The sequence below is a fragment of the Chiloscyllium punctatum genome, chromosome 40 (genome assembly GCF_047496795.1).
Source record: "Chiloscyllium punctatum isolate Juve2018m chromosome 40, sChiPun1.3, whole genome shotgun sequence".
Lineage (NCBI taxonomy): Eukaryota > Metazoa > Chordata > Chondrichthyes > Orectolobiformes > Hemiscylliidae > Chiloscyllium > Chiloscyllium punctatum.
In genome coordinates, this window is record NC_092778.1 from 967,736 (window position 1) to 986,811 (window position 19,076).

The window sequence follows — 19,076 nt, forward strand, 5'->3', positions numbered from 1 at the left end:
CATTAGCCATGGCATGCACTTTATACAGTGCATTTTTTTTCCCTTTTAAATGCATTTGCTCACTGGATGTGGGCACTGCTGGTTCAGTCAGCTTATATTGCTCATCCCCGAAATGCTCTCAAGCTAGTAATGGGGAGCTGCTTTCTTCCACTGCTGTTCATGTGGTGTAGATACACCATAGTCTTGTCAGTGAGGGAGTTCCAGGATTTGACCCAGCAATGGTGCAGGGACATTGATATAGGTCCACATTAGGATGGGGAGACTTACAGGGGAATTTCCAGATCATAGTGTATTATCCAGGAGATGAACAAATGGCTCAAAGACTAGTGGTGTGGGATGAGGAGATTCTGGTTCATGGGTCACGGGTCACTAGCACCAGTACAAAGGGGCGAAGAAAAAGGGGGCTGTACTGTTGGAATGGTCTATACTAATCAGGCTGGAACAGAAAATATAGAGTACTTTTAACTTGAGTGAACATGGGATCAAATGTGGAAAGATGCAATAATACTACAGAAGTAACAGATCAGAAAATAGCAAGAAGAGGCACAGAGAAAAAAAACCTAGGAATACAGAGACTAGATATTACAAAAATATCAACAAAGCTAAAGGCTTTATGTTTGAATGCATACAGCAGTTAAGTAAACAGATATGATCTGATAGCCATTCAAGAAACGTGGTAACAGGTCAATGAAGATTGGGCCCTGAATATTGAGAGGTATATGACATTCTAGAGCAGTAGACAATTCGGTGGGATGACATTCTTTTTTTTTAAAAGACAGAGGTGGATATATTCTTGTTAGGCGAGATTTCAAAGTTAATTGGGCATGAAAGGAAATATGGAATTCAAAATACAAAGATTAACCATAAGCTTATGAATAGCTTGAGTGACCAAATTGTCCATATGAACACATTTTTAAGCTTACATGATTATTGCCTGGCATTTGGGGGACACAAATATTATGTGCCACTTAGCCAAAGCCTGGATGCTGCCCATGACTTGCTGCATATGGACCCAAACTATGCAAGGACCCAAGTTGTCGAATAGTGCTGAACATCTAGGTCAGTCATCTCAGCTTCATGTCATCTCTGCAAGAGGTCCTCAGGGTAGAGTTCTAGGTTCAACCATTGTCAGTGATCAGCCTTCCAATAGGTCTGAAGTGGGCAGATAATTATGATGCTTAGCATCATGTGCCACTCTGCAGATACTGATGTACTTCATGACCAAATACACAATGCCTAGGATTGGTGCTAAAATGTCCAGAGGCTAGGAATCCCGCAGTGAGTAACTCAGCTGATTGCCCAAAGGCTGCCAACCATCTACAAGGCATAAGCCAAGAATGTGTTGGAATACTCTCTACTTGCCTGAAAGTTACAGCTCCATTTACAGATTCTAGAGCAATAGACAAGTGGGTGGGATCTTGACACAAGAATCTTGACACCAAGGACAATGCAGCCCATTAGATAGGCACCACGTCAACTAACTTCCAATCCCTTCACTACCAACCCTCAGCAGTAGTGCAGAAATTCATTAAGGGTCCTTACAGCAGCCATCCAAGCCAATGATCACTGTCGTCTAGAAGGAAAAAGGCAGTAGATACATGGGAAATCTTCACCTGCATGATCCCCTCAAGCTTCTCAACACCCTGGCTTGAAAATGTTTCTGTTCCTTCAGCATTGCTAGGTTTCTGGAACTCCCTCCCGAACAGCACAATTGGTGTCAACGTCATCAAATGGACTGGAGTGGTTTAAGAATACCCCCCAGCTCCTTAAAGGGGAAACTCTGCAATCACCAGTGAAATTTACACATTTAATCTCATGACGGAAGGAAGGTAATTGAAGAAGCAAGTGAAGATGTTTTGGCTGAGGGTACTACCCTTAAGAACTCCTTCAGGAATATTGTGGGCTTGAGATGAGTGAACATCAACTATCACAATCTTTGTAGGATTAAGATATGACCGAGGTATGACTTTCACATTAGTGTCATACAGCTTAAGACATTCTTCATAGCAGTTACTTGATTAAAACTTAGACCAGTACTACTGAACAACATTGTATTGCATTTTTGTTTTCATTACGTGATCCCCAGTAGCACACAATGAAATGCTGGTTACATAGTGTTCTTTATTTAATATTGCTTGAAGGATTGCAGAAATAGTAGTGATTTCAAATTGGTGGACATACACAGAATAGTTTATTTTAGTTTATTTGACAAAAGCCATTGAAAATTGACAGTGGACATCGGATTAAAAAAATATAAATCACATGACTGCTAACTTTGGAGAGCAACTGGCTTGGAGAGGTTTTTCTTTTATCTGGTTCAGTTGGAGTGAAGCCTAAGAACTAACTGAATTGGAAGAAAGGCTGCTATTAACAAGCTATCCAGCAAGTGTCTTCCATTTCTAAAAACAAAACACTACTTCTGTTCAGGATAATAGTGAGATTAAGGGATATTTAGAGATATACAAGCATTTATATTTGTACATGATTGATTGTGTATTTTAATGATTTGTCACTTGTATTTTACAGTGAATAATACAGTAAAATAGTGAAAAGCTTCAACTGTCGCCACAATCAGGCGCCATTTTGAATAGTTTAAGACTAAAAAGAATAAGGTGATATTATGGAAAGACAGTCTTTGTTCCACTGGCTCCACCATGAGTCCTGAGTCGCACATCTGCACCGGCAACCCTCCTCACCACGGTCCGTGCTGGACCCACTATTGTAAGGGTCACCACTCTTTTGGTGCTGGGCCAACCTTGCCATCACTGAGTTTCATGCTGAACCCAAGCTCACCCCCACAGCCAGCTGTCACCTCACTGATACCCAGGATTCCCTGCTCCAGGCCTACTACGATCACAGCCAGGAGCTCCTGGCTCCGCACTGCCTCAACTGACGCCAGGAGTCCCTGCTCTGGGCATACCACACTGCTGCCGCCGCCATCTCACCAATGCCAGGAGTCCCCAGTTTTGCTGGACTGCAATGAGTCATCTCTGGCCCTGCTGCCAGACTGCCATGCCAAGAGTCCTGCTTCGACAACCCTCCTTCGAGATGTTGCCTTGCTGGAGTAGCCAACTGATCTTTGGAGGAGCTTTGCTGACACTGATAACCATGGGTGCCGGGAAGGACATCCTTGCTGCCACTGCCTCCAATCGCCACTCTGTGCATGGCCCGCTCGCACTGCTGTGCTGATGCCGCTGACTGACCCAAAGAGAAGAAAAAAAAAACAAAAGAAAAAAAGAAAAAGAAATAAAACAAACAAAAAAAGAAATAAAGCACACTGGAGCAGATAATCCCCAGGCAAGAAGTCCTGCTATCTTGTTGCCATCTTGGAATCAAGACATGGTTGATATTTCCTTTTTGCTTAAAGCCTGAAAGAATTTACTTGGTCATCTTGCTAAATGGGAAAAAATATTTTAACTTGTGATCTATGGAGTAGTTGGATGAGAGTGACAATTCAATCCTCCAGCCTGGGTGATTGTAAGATTTTTGTTTCAAATTTTGTTCTAACCAATTACTGCGAAGTGTCTAGCTATAGTCCTGCATTCAACACAATAAACTCTCAAACAACATTTTTATATGCCTATACCAGGCCCACATTGTTTCTATGTACTATAGATACAGATTATACAAGATATTGGTGAGAAAAGATGTCACCATCTCACAGGAAATCTCAGCATGATTTTTATAAGTAGCAACAATACTAATTCATACCAGGAAAACTAAGACTTGTAATGTTAGAAGCAAAATAAAGTCATAAGTATAGTTCAGTCTGAGATATCAAGTTTTCTTTCTCATGCACACTGAGAAATCTACAATACGATTTTTATTTCAGATTTTCAACAAATATGGTGCAAATAATACATCTTATGACATTTCAACTGTAGCCAGCTTTCTAATAGAATCCCATGTCATAAACTATTGATCAACCACCGAACTTATGAGCATTTCATAAAACAAGAATCACTCACTCCTCTTTCAGCCGTCGCTGTTCCCTGTAGAACTCTTCCCTGGAAAGTGGAGGTGCTTGTGTGACTGTTGGCATTACACTTGCAGGAGTTGCTGGAGTGGCAGGAGGTACCCAAGGGGCAGAAATAGTTGCTGGAGCTGGTGGGAATCCTGGAGGAGGGATGTTAAATCCAGCGGGTGGTGGTTGGCCAGGAGGAAACTGTGGAGGGAATTGAGGAGGAGGCACTCCTGGAGGAAGTGGAACTGGGTGAGGTGGAGGAGGATATAGAGTTGGTGGATGCACGTACACTGGTGGGGGATTTGTTGCCTGCGCTCTGCTTCTTGGAACACGATCACTCTGCTGATGCCCTCTGGTGGACGGCCTAGGCGAACAGATTAAGTCAGAGATAAGCAGAAATAGCAAGTTGCAGTATAGCTGCAAATCTGAAAAAAGGTTCACGTTGTTTGCTATACAGTATCTACTTTCAGTACTTTTTTAAAAATGGAAATGCACTGACAATTATTTTCAAACATGGTATTTCACACTAAATGCTTCAGTATCACAAAGGAACCAAGATGGCAAGGCCAAGAGATCCTTGGGTTATAGCTCAACTAGAAGCATAACTGAAAGTCATTTCTATCATAATTACACTCGCCTCTGAAGAAAACTCAATCACAAACCTATACACCCTACAATGTGTAGCGGAGATGGACGGAATCTGTGGAATCTGTATGGCTAGAGAAGAAACACCAAGAGGCAGAAAATTTTGATGGATGCTATCAGCCTGCAAACTGTAGCGATGTAGCAAAGGCATTAAATAATTATAAGAGATGCGTGCAATTAAAGGTACAATTAATCACAGGTAACTTCAATTTACATATAGATTGGACAAAGCAAATTAACAATGATGTTGTGGAGAATTTCCTGGGAAAAAAAACACATTGAGGAACCAACCAGAGAACAGGTTATTCTCAAACAGAAAAATAATTAACAGTCTTGCTGTGTGGGTTTCTCTGGGGGAAAAAAAGCAACATAATATTGCCCACATAGTCTATAATTCTTCAGTAAGATGGAGAACAAAGTTGTCAAATCCAAAGCTGAATCTAAAAAGGGAACCAAGAGGGAATGAAGAACATGAATTAGCTTGGGGAACCTTATTAAAATGTTTGACAGTGGATACACAATGGTTAATATGCACAAATCACAATTATTCATTCCTGTTTGGTGCAAAAATGTGACAGGAACAGTGTCCCAACCACTTAAAATTCTCACAAAAGGAATTAGGAATAGTATTGGATCAAAGAGAAGAGATATAAAGTTGGCAGAAAGAGTAGCAGGCTTGAGAACTGGGAGTATTTTAGAATTCAGCAAAACAGGACAAACAGGCATTTTTGGTAAAGTTCCACATAAGAGGCTATTGGGCAAAATTAAAATGTGGGTTGAGAGTTGGCAGACTGAATCAAAGTTAATAAATGGGTGTCTTTTTTCCAGGTGGAAGGCAGTGACTAGTGGAGTACTGCACTAGTACTGATCAGTGCTTGGGCCCCAATTACTCTTGATAAATACAAATGAGCTGGATGAAGAAACCAAAGGCTGATAACAAAATTGGATAGGATTACAAAATTGAGGAGGATGCAAGGAGGTTTCAAGGTGGTTTAGACAAGTTGAGTGGGGAACCACTTGGCAGATGTGGTTTACTTCACTAAATGTGAAGTTATACACTTCAGTGTAATAACAAAAACAGTTTTATTTAAATGGCCATCATATTGGGAAATGTGGATGTACAAGAGTTCTGGATCTCTTGTCCACCAGCTAATTAAAGCACTTGGTTAGTTCAGTCAAATAGAAAGCTGGTTTGCAATATGAAGTGATCTCAACAGCATGGGCTCAATTCCCACATTGGTTAAGTTACCACTAAGAATTTACCCTCTCAACGTCTCCCTGTGCCTAAGGTGTGGAGACACTCAGGCTAAACTCCCACCAGTCATCTCTCTGAGAGAGCACAGTCCTCTGATCTGGCAAGACTACAGTGCCTCAAAAATAAATCAGATAGACAGATGTAACAAACAATTTGGAAGGCCAATGCTATATTAGTCTTTGTTGCAGGAAGACTGCAGTTATAAGTAGGGATGTCTTATTACAGTTATACAGGACCTTAGTCCTCGGTAGAACATAGGTATAGAGCATCACATGTAGCTTTGGTCTCCCTAAGAAAGAATATACTAGTACAGGCATTGGAGAGGAGATTTACGAGGTGGGGGATGGCAGAACTGTCTTAGGAGGCTCAGTCAAACCACAGTTCAGAAGAATGCAAGGGGATCTGGTTGAAACATATAAACCTCTAACAGTACTGGACAGATTAGCTATTGGGAGGATGTATTTGCTGGCTGGAAAGTCCAGAACAAGGAGTTGGCCATTTAGGACTGAGATTAGGAAATATTTATTTACTCAAAATGGTGGTGAAATTGTGAAATTCTCCACCACAGAAGGCTGCGGAGGCCAAGTCATGGAATATATTCAAAGAAAGAGATGGATCATTTTTAGATATTAAAGGAATCAAGCGGGATGAAGAGAAAGCAGAATATGGCACTTTAATAAAGAATCAGGCGCGATCATATGAAATGCAGAACAGTTTCCAAGGATCAAATGGTCTACTCCACATCCTCATTTCTACGATTTATTGAATAGCAAATGTAAAGATCTAAAAATGGCTATGAATACCTCAAAGGCAGAGGTTTTCACAATTCAGAACGTAGAAGTGAACACAGGAAAACCACAATATTGTCAGATACAAACAGAAATGTTACAGTGGCACAGTAAAAAGGCTTCTCAAAGTGGAATTATGCTTGGAGACAGGAATTCCAAATGGTTTCTACTTACAATTCCCAGCCAGGTCTGTTCCCTGGTGGTCGAACCCCACTGCTTCTCATTGGTTGACCTGAACAAAAGTTAACAAATTAATGTTTTGCTTCATTTTATAACTAAATCTGAAAACCATTTCCTAAAAACGAACCTGTTGTGGGTATGGACTGCCCGTGTGAAGCTGGATGACCAAGGACAGGAACTTGATAACCCTGAAATAAAACAGTGACAATGAAGCCAACCAAAGCAATAACAGATCGCTAATTAGTTGGACTACAAGTTAGTTCACAGTTTAAACTAATCTTTCCCAGTTATTCCAACTGAACAGAAGTCCAGTGATTTTCAGTCCTTGGATAGGGCTCCCAATTTTTGGATGCTCAGACTTAATGAGTGCAACCTTAAATATGGTGTAATTTTTAAGGTTTGACGTATGAACAGTTCCTGTACTTACGAATGGCTATTTTATACTGTCCTGCATCATATTCTGGCTTGTGTACAACTTAACTTGCAAGAAAACTGAAAAACAGAACATGCTTGCAACCTGGGACTGCTTGCATAAAATTTGAACAAACATCTTCCCATTCTAACACAACATGACTGGGTCAAAAATCTTAGTTCACTAAGTAAAATTTTGGAACAAACTGTACCCCATTCATTTCCATCGTGATTGTGCGAGGTGAGAAACATCAGCTTTTTAACCTTTTAACAGGGAAAAGATAACTTATCAGTGGGTCGATTGGACTGCAAGGAAACTTCAAAGTACATCACTCCAGTTTCAACCACCGATATAAACTGAGATGCACATGTTGCTTTTAGGTAATCATGCTGTCATTGTTTTATATGCTGGAGAGCTGTGACTTCTAATTACCAAAACTCAGTTTTCAAGTTTAGGCTGATAGAGCTGAAATGAAATGCCATGCCATACGTAATTTGCTATGGAATTTCATACATGGCTCCATTTGAAAAACTTGAATCAGACGAATCATTTTACTGTACCATTTTGGTCCCTTGGCATTCTTCTACTTCTTGACCTTTTCCATTATACCCCCCTCCCCTTTTTTCTCACACCTGGGCTCAATTGATATATACAACATAGAACATTACAGCGCAGTACAGGCTCTTCGGCCCTCGATATATGCCTGGCCTTTTCTAGTATGGTATGGTTGGACTGTGCTGGATTTAATTACCTGAAATTAGCTATGTAAAGTTGGAGGATTTTATCAGGTGGATTAAAATGATCCTTTATCTGTCAGTGCATCATGCAAGATAAAGGTCAAGTGGAGGTGCAATCAAATGACACCAGGTTACAGTCCAACAGGTGTATTTGAAATCACATGCTTTCGCAACATAGCCTTTTTGTCAGATGAAGTGAGAGGGAAGCAGAGAGAACACAGAACTTTCAGGCTGAGAAATCAAAAGAACACATGAAAGTTGTGAGTGGAGTGTCAAATAATAAAGTCTCTGCAGGTGACCAAGGATGTTAAGACAGTGAGTCTAACACCCTTGGTCAGCTGCAGAGACTTACTATGAGACACTCCACTCATCTTTTGTACGATCATTTCATCTCTCTACCCATAAATTCTGGGTTGTGCGCTCCCCTTCCACTTCACCAAGTGAAAAGGCGATGTTCCAAAAGCTTGCAATTTCAAATAAACTTGTGGACTATAACTTGGTGTTGTGAGACTTTTGACTTTGTATAATATTGACGCACAATCAATGATTTACCTTTACGACAGAGGTACTGCTTGTAGACATCGATGGATTGCTTGTGATTGTTCCAGTTGTGGCTGTGACAACAACTGTTTTGTTGAGTTCACTGAATATGAAATAAGAATAAAACATTTCGTTTTTACAGTTACAGGCCGTTCTGCTATAACACACGTTTCGTTAGTGCAAATTCACTGTAATGTGATTGAAAAGTTGAGGACACAGTTTCTCAAGTGAGAACTTTTAAAGCATTCGCTGGATGTAACGCGAATACATTGCCAATACTTTAAGCGCTGTTTCGAAGCATGATTTTTCTATAATTGGGGGGGGGGGGGGGGGGGTTGCACAAGAAATGCAACCATCACGTTAAAGAAGAACTACCTGTAATTGAAACTTAATGTCACAATTCACAGCCTGTTTAGGGATTATTTAGGGAATGTGTGAACAGTGTTTGTGTGAATTAGTTTTCAAGTTCTTCAGCTAGATTCCCATTATTCATATTAGAAGTAACATTTTTCAAGTAGAAATATGACAAAGAAAGGGGATTATGAAAAGCAAGATAAGCAAAACCAGGAGCCACTAATCCCAACATGTCAGAAAATTGCTGGAGTCATAACTAAGGTTGACTTGTGTACATTTTCTGGTTAGAGAGATCCAATATGGATTTGAAAATGGCATATCACGCTGAAATCTGAATGTTTCGAAGAGGTGACTGAGTAATGAGCAGATAAAAGTTTAAAATGGACTTCCAGATGGAATTTGATGAAGTCCCTTGTCTGAGTTTTTCAAAGTTCATGGAACTGCAGACACATTAGTGATCCAGTCAGGAAATTAGCTGAACAACTGTCAGTAGGGATCACTTAGAGGTACTTCAATTCAAAGGATGTGACGACTTGTGCCAGCAAGGAACTTGCATGGAGCTTCAACTATTCAACCTATCTATTCATGACCAAGAGATCAGAAAAAAAGCTACAGATCCAAATTTGCCACTGACAAAAAGACAAGTAGCAATAAAGGCATAGAAGGACGAGGCATTGCCAAATTAAATGAAATGGTTAAGCTGTGGAAAATTTGCCTACTTTGGACAAATTGCCAATAGACTCAAAGGATACAGCAGGGGATACTGCATAAATAGTGAAAAGCTAGAAAAAGTAGAAGTCAAGGAGACAACGGTCCAGTAAAATTATTCAAATGTCATGACAACAGCATAAAGTTAAGGAGGAATATTCATCTTTATATGTAGAAGAACGGAATACAAGGGGAAAAAAACTCATGTTTCAGCATATAAAGGCCTGGGCTGACTGTATTTGGAGTACTGCACTCATTCTAGGTATTACCCCTGAGAAATTACAAATTGACCATAGAAGAAATAAATAATGAATTTAACAGAATGGAACTTGGATTCCAAAGACTGAATTATATGGTATAATTACACAAACTTGGTTATTTTCACTGGAATTCACAAGACTAAGGGAGGAATTGATTAAACTTTGCAGGTATCAAGGAGAACACATACTTTAGATTGGGACAAACTAATTATGCTGGATGTGGAGTCTAAATCAACAAGAGTGTTCATGGAAAGTTTGAAAATTAAACTAAAGAAGAATGAAATGAGGAAACACTCTCTCATGCAAAGCGTGACATGTTTGAAACTGGCTTTCACAATAGCAACTGATCGATATTATGTTAATCATGGATTTAAGGTTGATATTTCTGGCTGATAAAAATCTTAAGTTATCGGCAAAGATACATACATGCTGTAAGGTTGTAAAGACTGTAAATAACCGACGACTTCATTGCATGGCAAGGAACAAGTTCAGGAAGGCTAAATAACCCACTTCTACACCTAGCTTTCCAAAAGTAAAATAGAAGAATAGGTTTTGAAAAGTGCAAGGAAATGAGGCAAAGTGGCTGAAGGAAAATTCTAGAACTTGGGGTGAACAGCTGAAAGTTCACCATTAATTCAAGGGATTAGGTCACAGCAGTTCAAACCCAGATTAATAAATTCGGCTGCATTATTCAGGCTCAAAACAGTCACCTTTCACTCTGATGCACATTTCCACACCACCCCTTTTAGGGAAGAGGGCAATCAAGTGAAGACATGCAGTTAAATAACCACAAGAAAAAAAAAACGAATCACTAATATACAAAAATGGGTTTCTAAATATAATGACTGTCAGTCAACACAGTTTTTAGAAGCAGTGGGGAGAAGTGAGCAATCATACAAGCTAATTTTTCATAAGGAATAATATTTACTCTTAGTCACCCAGTTTGATCATCATTATAATTATTTGAGAAGTGTAACAATGTAATTCAGAATCAAACAGTTGGGAACGACAATTAATTCAGTCTAAAGTCAGTGCTGTCTCAAAAAGGAACGATTAATATCTAGAATGATACTCTGAAGTGCACAGACAAAATAAAGATTTTGAAATTGCTTAAGAGATAGCTAGGTACTGTGATGATGACTTCTACAGAAGAATGAAAGAGATAGGTAGTGAAAAATATTCATGAGTTAGTTACAAACTAAAATTTAATCAAGTAGTCTAGTTTAAAGAAGCAAGTAGTGAAATCTTGACTTATGGTACTAACAGGTGAAACCACTTCTGCATTTAACACACAGCAGTGGCACTAATACCATGGGCTGAGTGGCTTAGTTTTGCTCAGAAACACCCTTGTGACCTTTTAAACAACTTCTTTGAAAATCTGATACTAAGATGTAACTGCAATCCCTAAAAGTTTGTGACAAGAACAAAACTTACATATCCCCTTCTTCGTGCTTTGGAGGTAACGGATGAACATGAACTGTGGCTGTTGACAAGTCTGGAGCAGGGTTGTTGGCAGTGGGGGGAGCTCTACTAGTTTTCACAGGAGAAGGAGCACGTACTGGGGTGGGGGCTGCACTTGGAAGGGAAGTTGGGCCAGTCGGAGGAGTGGTGGTGACTGGCGTGTCTGCTGGTTTTGAGCTAGCTGCTCTGCTTACTGGAAGAACAGGTTGAGGGTTGAGCAGGGGCAATGGCCTCAGAGCAGATTGTTGATTATGTATTTGTTGGGACGGAGCCTGTCGCTGCTGCTGAGTTGGCTGTTGCTTGCGAGCTCGTTTTGTGTAACCGGTTTCATTTTTGAAGTTGTTCACGGCCTGCAAATAAGAACACTGTGACTGAGAATAAATTTGAAACTCCCACATTCTATTCCCTACACAGACTTCAAATATTTATTTTGCCATTTATATCCAAACTTCCACTTTTCCTCAAACAGCAATTTGAAGATAGTTTATATCACAGACAAATCTGACGCAAACTGAGCTATAATTTTTTGCTACCAAGAACTGTACAGGAATTATATGCTCGTCATTCCAAAAGTTATTTATGTTGATGTAATTTATGAGCAAGAACCATGTTACTTCATATGCAAGACCAAAGTTCTTAGATTTTGAATTAGGAATTTCATATTAGATGAAATACCTGTCTTAAAAATTTGTTTGCAATCAAAGCATCAGGTGAAACATCTGTCTGATGGCAAGTTGGGCAGGTGTGCTCTTCAGATTCCAGTAATGATGTTCTGATACCTGCACACAGCAATTAGATTAAATGAACAAATATAATTCAACCTTCAAAAATAAAAGTACTTAAAATTACAACTTCAACAACTGCATGAAAAATGTGAAATAGAAGAAAAAAAGACTTGCTTCCTCACTGGCGTGCCTGCATTGATTGTTGTGCTCTAGCCCTGGAGTGGGTCTTGAACCCAGAACCAAGTGACTCAGAGGTGAAAGTGCTACTCACTGAACCACAGCCATAAGAGGAATCCCAATGACTGATTGCTTAAGGACCTGCTTGAATAGCAATGTGTTCCTCAGATGACTTACAATCATCACAGTAACTGTTCCCACAGCATGGTATAACAACAGCATCCATCATAAGATCCTTGCAGATAAGGCACAACAGTTCATCTGGGATTGGATCTTCCTCTTCAGATGATGATGAGGGTTCCTCAGGCAAGAACGGTGGCTTTTCCTTCTTGCCCTGTGCATATGCTTCCCTAGAACGCAAAATATTTAATAGTAAGGTACTGAAGTTGCAGCAATGATAAACTCTTAATTTTTTTTCTTAAAGACTGCAATTTCCTATTTAATTACTCAGTGACGAATCTACTTAAAATGGGAATTAATGCACAGGAAAATATTTAATAAAGATTATGCATAACATTTTATAATGGGATAATTAATTGCAGTTGTTGAGCCTGGAGCCTAAACTTTGTGACTATATTCACCCTTTACATGGATTTTTAACTAAGATTGACTATCCAGGAACAAAACAGCTCAGTACTGCAGGATAATAAATATTAAATACTTACGCATCAATTGTTGGTATTGCGTATTTCCCAGTATTGGTGAGCATTGCACCCTTCATGTTAGGGTCATCAACTTCTACCATAAAACTGCGGGGAATCCCCGTACTTTTTTTAATCCTCGGCACAGCTTCAAAATTTTTGTCCTGAATTATTGTAAAGAAAAATTGAAGTATTTATTTTTAAATTATAGAAGTGTCGCGCTGACAATGGAGCTGCTCTCATGCCCTTAGCAATCTGTTGCAGTTAAGAGTTTAGTGCTGATCTAAAATACATCCCAGAGCTACAACCTTGTTTTGAAGTTTATCTACAAGTACAAAGATTCAGCACAGTACTGAGAACCATATTAGAACCAAGCGTAGCAACAATTTTTCACAGTTCCAGATTTCACTTTGCCTGGCAAGCCCAACACCAAGACAAAAACAGGGTTTTAATTATTTTGATGTTATAATTTGTTGTTCTGAAACTCTACCAAGAATAATGGATGACGGAATGAAATGGTCTAACACTGTTAGAACTGGTCACATCTTCAGAAGATGATTAAGTTCTTCAAGAGGACACCACAAACAGAAGCATTAAAATCTGAATTCTGGATAACACTAGGTCAATGCAAAAAAAGGTGCAGCCTCCAGCAACATTGTTCTGCTATGATAACAAATTATAAATACATTTCTGAAGTAGTTCCAGCGAACCAACTTGTTCCTCCAGTTTAACCATTGGCCAGGGAAAGCAGGGGATTCAGGATTCCACTTCAAGAGGAACACAAAGTATTGTTACTACAAAATAAAAGGTTGAACCATGTTTACCCACCCCATTTGTTGGGCAGTTTTTAATATAATGGCCAGGTTTTCCACAACGAAAACATGTATATGTTGGAGGAGGAGGACCCAAAGGTTTCTTCATGTAACTAAGGGAAAAAAAGTGAAAACATTAATATATATTATCAGCTTCTATTTGTGGAATATTAACCAAATTGAAATTTTGAATAGCATCTCTTTTACAACTTACTTGACTGGATCATATTCTTGACCAGACTGAGTCATCATTGCCTTAATTTTATCTTCCTCTGAGGCGTTAGCTTCAGCCAGATTGGCCGTCTGTTTGATAGGCGTGTGTTACAAAAATAATTACCATCTAGAATTTATTGTACACTGCAGTCCACATCCTGTAAAGAGTAGCAGGAAGCCCTGTCCCTTTTGCTCTTGTATAATCAATAAGTCAGTCCACTTACATAAAACCATCTTCCATCCAGCTTGTCGATTAGCTTGGGGAGGGAGGAAGAGTTCCTCAAGCCTGTAACCTGTAGCCGAATTATAATACTTTTAGGAAGTCAAAGACATTATATAATGCTCATGTTCCAAGGATTTCAGTTAAATCCCTAATGCCATGTCACGATCATACTAGGGAGGATTTTGCCAGGTCGACATTGACCACTGATCAAAAGTTTCAAATACCAAAACAAGCCTAAATTAACGTTAGATTAGTGTCTTTTTCTTATAAGGTGCTCTTTTGCTAAACAAGGATGGCTGGGAAGAATGTTCATTGTAGTCGACTATTTGGATGAGTTGTTAGCCCAGATGACAGTGACCTCGTTTCATGGAAGCTGGCACTTGTCTCAGAAGAAAGACAAAGCCAGTGATGAATATGGTCACTAGCAGAATGAACTGGATGTGGATATTGCGTACTTTTTGCAATCTCAGGTGTAAAAAGTTCAAAGACCCAGTTCACTAAAAATAAAAAGAAATATTCTGAATTAAATGGAGGGGCAATGCAAGTGCGCTTAAAAGCAAAGCCAGCTGTGAAGAAAACTATTTTAAGATGGGCAAGGAATATGCCCTCAAAATCGGAATCTTGTCTACCAAATTTACAAGCAACACCTCTAACTATCTAACTATTGGAGAAGACCTAGCAGAGAGTTTCTTTTAATGCTCCCACAAAAGCATAACTAGCCATTTGGGTTCTAATCCACACAATTTACGCTCTCAAACAGTAGCAGCACAGCACATGCACGTACAGTAAAACACTTGGTACGATCAACTCTGCTGACATTTCATTGAACGTTCAGTTAAAACTATCTAAATTCTGCTTGTGTGGGTGATCTTTTAATTTCTCAATTTATAACTTCATTTGGTATTTATATATTTTAATTAAAAACTAACTCTTCAAAACGTGCTTTTTTCAAGGCCTACTTACTTCAAGTCAGTTAACGTGATGCAAGTACCAGGGTCTTAAAAACATGCAATTAAATTAACTGCAGTGTATAACATTACATTGGGGTGAAGATTTTGCATCAGGTTCACTATTCTATAAGCAATTGACCCTCAATTGGGCCATATTACAGAGTAGAGTCAAAAAATTTAAAACAGAGGGAGCCCAATTAGCCCATCATTTGTGGACCAACTGACAAGGAGCTAATTATTAGGTCTTGCGCTAGAACCTTGTATGTTAGGGTACTTTAAGTGAACATCCAAATATTTGTTAAAATATTGAACATCTCTGCTTCTATTCGATACCAGGTTAAACTAATTTGTAAATAAACTGACAAGAGATTGTGACACAAGATCACAGTGTTAATGCAACCAAGAGCTGTAGACCTGCCATCACGCAGTTCAAATGAGATTTCAAGAAAAATCTAAAATGGGAGTAGCAAGAAATTTTATGGAATCATAGAATCACTTGCAGCGTATCAACTACTAAGTCTATCATGCTGCTACTTTTTATTAAAAATTAGAACTAAATTTCACAACTACAAAAGTAGCTCAGAAACAAAAAACAACTGTCCCCATCAGGCAGAATCTGGAAATCATTAAAAAGCAAGTTGCATCATCCAGTCAGAATCTGCAAAAATCACCCATACAAGTGGTACAAAAATGACTGCATTTCCCTTATTCTGAAAAACCTAAGTACAATCCATTCACTTCTGACACAGTGAACTTGCTGTCGTTCAGGTATTACCCAGTAAAACAGCAATCTCTCAACCGAGCATAGAACCCCTTTATAATGGAGACGGGTAATATGGACATCATAAATGAACAAACTGAAGTAAATCTTTATGATCAGCTTACCACGAATATTTCACACGAATGCTCAAACAAAACAGATATCCTCCTCATAACAGAATCTAGCCTTGAGATAAACTCTTGACAGTGATTACTTTCATTAGAACAAAATTCCCCAACTCTGCGATCTGAATGGTTTCCTTGTCCTGTATTATAACTAGGTGATTCCCCACTTCATTCTAACAATCACGCTAATAACATAAAGACGTTCAAATTCCCAACTTTTAAACTTCAGTACCCCTAACTATAAATCGCAATTCTCAATATCCCTTCACTATCCAGACCACTAAAATGAATAACCCAACTAAACCAACTAATTTTGTGAATTACCCCATGAAGTCCTACATTTACATGTCCTAATTCTGAATGGTAGCAAAATTCAATCAAGTAAAGCAATTTTTCACCAAACAGCAATATATTTAACTGGTTTACACAAATCAGAAGACTAACTATCCTGGGTACTAGAGTCAGAAAAAACAACTTCAGCTGTAAATACAAATTCTACGTAATAGTTACCCAAAAGTGGGCCTGTTTTGATTTTGCTAATGCCAAGGAACTACAGTACTCTCACCTTTAGTTGCAATATTCCAGATTCTTGAGATAATTCCAGACAGTAACAAAACCTAAAATCAATCCTGTCATTTAGATTTTCATTCCGACACTACTCTATTCAGCCAGCATTCCCAGATCACTTTCAGGGTAGTCTTTGTTTTAAAAGAAAACCAAGGAAGCTTAAAATTCCTGACATTCAGTTTGGAATTCAGTATACTCAAATACTGAACATTGGCAACAATTTTTATTCTAAGTTGAAGCAACTTATGCAGAGTGCAATACAGAAATTAAACCTGCTGTTATCAGCTTATAGGCAAGCTGGCAGGGCTTGGAATTTGAAATATGATGGGAAAGTTCATACAAGGAATGATGAGCACAACAGACCCAAAAGCGAATATCAAATTACCGATTTTGAAGAGCAAGGAAAACGAAAACCCTTTCCCTTATAGCTAGATAACACAGCAGAATGTGTGTACCACACAAACAGATAGGAAAGAAATTAACATTGGCTGATCCCAATTTCATGACTAATTATTGTATTCCAAGTTGTAATCAAGATCTTCTCAAAGCCTCATAATAGAAATAGGATTTCAAATTCAGAGTGGCCATTAAGTGGTAGGAAGAGATGAAATTCAGAAATCACAAGTTCAAGAATTTCTGTCAAGATTCAACAACTGGTGGTCTGTGCATGGGGTAAATAATTTAAAGGGTATCAAGTGATGAAGGTATGCAATTATCTTCACGTTTCAATGGCTCAAACAGCCTGCATACACAACTTGATATACAGACAAACCATGGATTCTTGTGCATTATCAGCTTGTGTATTTCATATCATGTGCTTCAGTTATGAAGTCTAGTTTTCCAGCTGAATGACTGAAGCCTTTTCTAGGCAGGACTCAGATGCTGCTATAGTGCAACACTTACCTTTATAGAAGCAAGCTTCTAGACCTTTGCACACCAAATTTAAACTTCCTTAAGTCAGATGCGTTGGATTGAATACCCAGCTGAGATACCAAGATTTTTTTCAAGTGATCCCCAAATAGTCATAACATGATTTGAACATCCTTGATACCACCCAATTACGCAAATTGGAAATGGTCTGGATTGACGAAACGTTCCTTCCAGGTAGTATTTGGATTTCTATTGAAGTATTTGCATTTGATATCAACTCTGAACATTGTAGAGCCAGCTTTCCAACGAGCAAAATTACAGTTCTTGAGAAACACTGATCAGTTTGGATCCTCTTCTTTGTATATAGTCCTTGGAATTTGATGGAACCCATCAGAAGAGTGAACAGGTAAAAGTATGAGTTGCAGCTAGGAAGTGCCTTCTTTGTAAGTGCAGATTTTCAAGCAGAACTCTGGAATCAATGCATCACCTCTACTGAAGAGGAAATATTCTTTTTCTTCCATGCAATACTAAAACCACCCATGCAGATGGATGAAAAAAAAGCTATCCATATATCCAAATGGAATGCTGATACATAACAGTGAACAAGAGGGAGGTTACAAGCTGCTGAACATCCATTGTGACCTATCCTATTAGGCTGTCTGACTTCTGACGTAGAGAATGAAAACATACTCTAAAGCAACCTCTATTTCAGAGAGAATTCACAAACTGCATTTAACTACACCTCAAATAATTAGGATCAAATTACTGGGAATGGAGGCTACACAAAGAAACCACATTTCAATGGTTTCAACCACAAACAAACCTCAGTACTCGAATACCACTCAACAAGATGCAAACTGGAACTTTTAAATCAATGCCATGAGTGCAAATTAAGAGTTTATCAGATGAGAAAATCTCACTGTTCACCCAATCTATAAGGGTTACTCAGTAATTTAGCTTTAATTCCATGATGCAGCAAAAGGAGATTGATCCCATCAAGGTTTAACTGTACCACTCAAACAAAACAGATTTATTTGAACCCAAACAGCTTTTCACATGAGATGAAACAAATGACTACAAATGATCAACTGCAGATACCAGAGAAAGCGTGTGGGGTTCTGTAGATTTTTTAGCCCTAAAATGATGTATTTCTTGTACATATCGTAACACTGGGTTTAAACTAGTGAAATCTACAAACCAGGAGGGAAAGTACAGTAATTTCAGATAACATAAAAATCATGAGTGTAATTGGTATCTGCATCTTTTCCCCCTTCATGGTAGAAGCATCCACTAACATCCACTAAATACTTGTCTCTCCCTAGAGATCAGCCAAGACGCAAAAACAAAATTCACATAGATTTACACAGTCTGTGTTCAAACAAATGACCACCCATATAGACCCTTTCCAACATATGGTCTTAGAGAATATAGTTTATTGTATTTAACAGTTTACATTTACATGGTCAATGCTAAGCTATGCATGGGTCAATACAACATAGGGGATTGGCATACACTTAATTCACGGTTAATCGATTGTAGACATTGCTATAAAATTCAGGAAAAATTTACACACAAAATTTATAGTTTCAATAACAGAGGTAGTTTTTATTTCCTAGCCGAATTGCTGAGGTAACAGTCTTTTTGTTTACAGCCATACACTGATTTGATGGTGCTAAAGGCGAGAACCTTCGTACCAATCACGGTATCCA

At 38.7% G+C, this 19,076-nt stretch overlaps 1 protein-coding gene across 4 annotated transcripts in view; it reads right to left on the bottom strand.

Moving 5' to 3' along the window:
• rbbp6 (retinoblastoma binding protein 6) overlaps positions 1–19,076 on the bottom strand; it is a 55,321-nt gene that overhangs the window by 7,464 nt on the left and 28,781 nt on the right. For all 4 annotated transcript variants that reach the window (XM_072559137.1, XM_072559136.1, XM_072559135.1 and 1 more), the window contains 10 exons: positions 13,874–13,962; positions 13,676–13,772; positions 12,872–13,011; positions 12,384–12,556; positions 11,980–12,083; positions 11,278–11,654; positions 8,534–8,624; positions 6,960–7,020; positions 6,827–6,884; positions 3,969–4,328 (listed from right to left, as the gene is read on the bottom strand). In XM_072559137.1, coding sequence (XP_072415238.1) covers positions 3,969–4,328; positions 6,827–6,884; positions 6,960–7,020; positions 8,534–8,624; positions 11,278–11,654; positions 11,980–12,083; positions 12,384–12,556; positions 12,872–13,011; positions 13,676–13,772; positions 13,874–13,962 — 1,550 coding nt within the window. The remainder of the gene's footprint in view (positions 1–3,968; positions 4,329–6,826; positions 6,885–6,959; positions 7,021–8,533; positions 8,625–11,277; positions 11,655–11,979; positions 12,084–12,383; positions 12,557–12,871; positions 13,012–13,675; positions 13,773–13,873; positions 13,963–19,076) is intronic.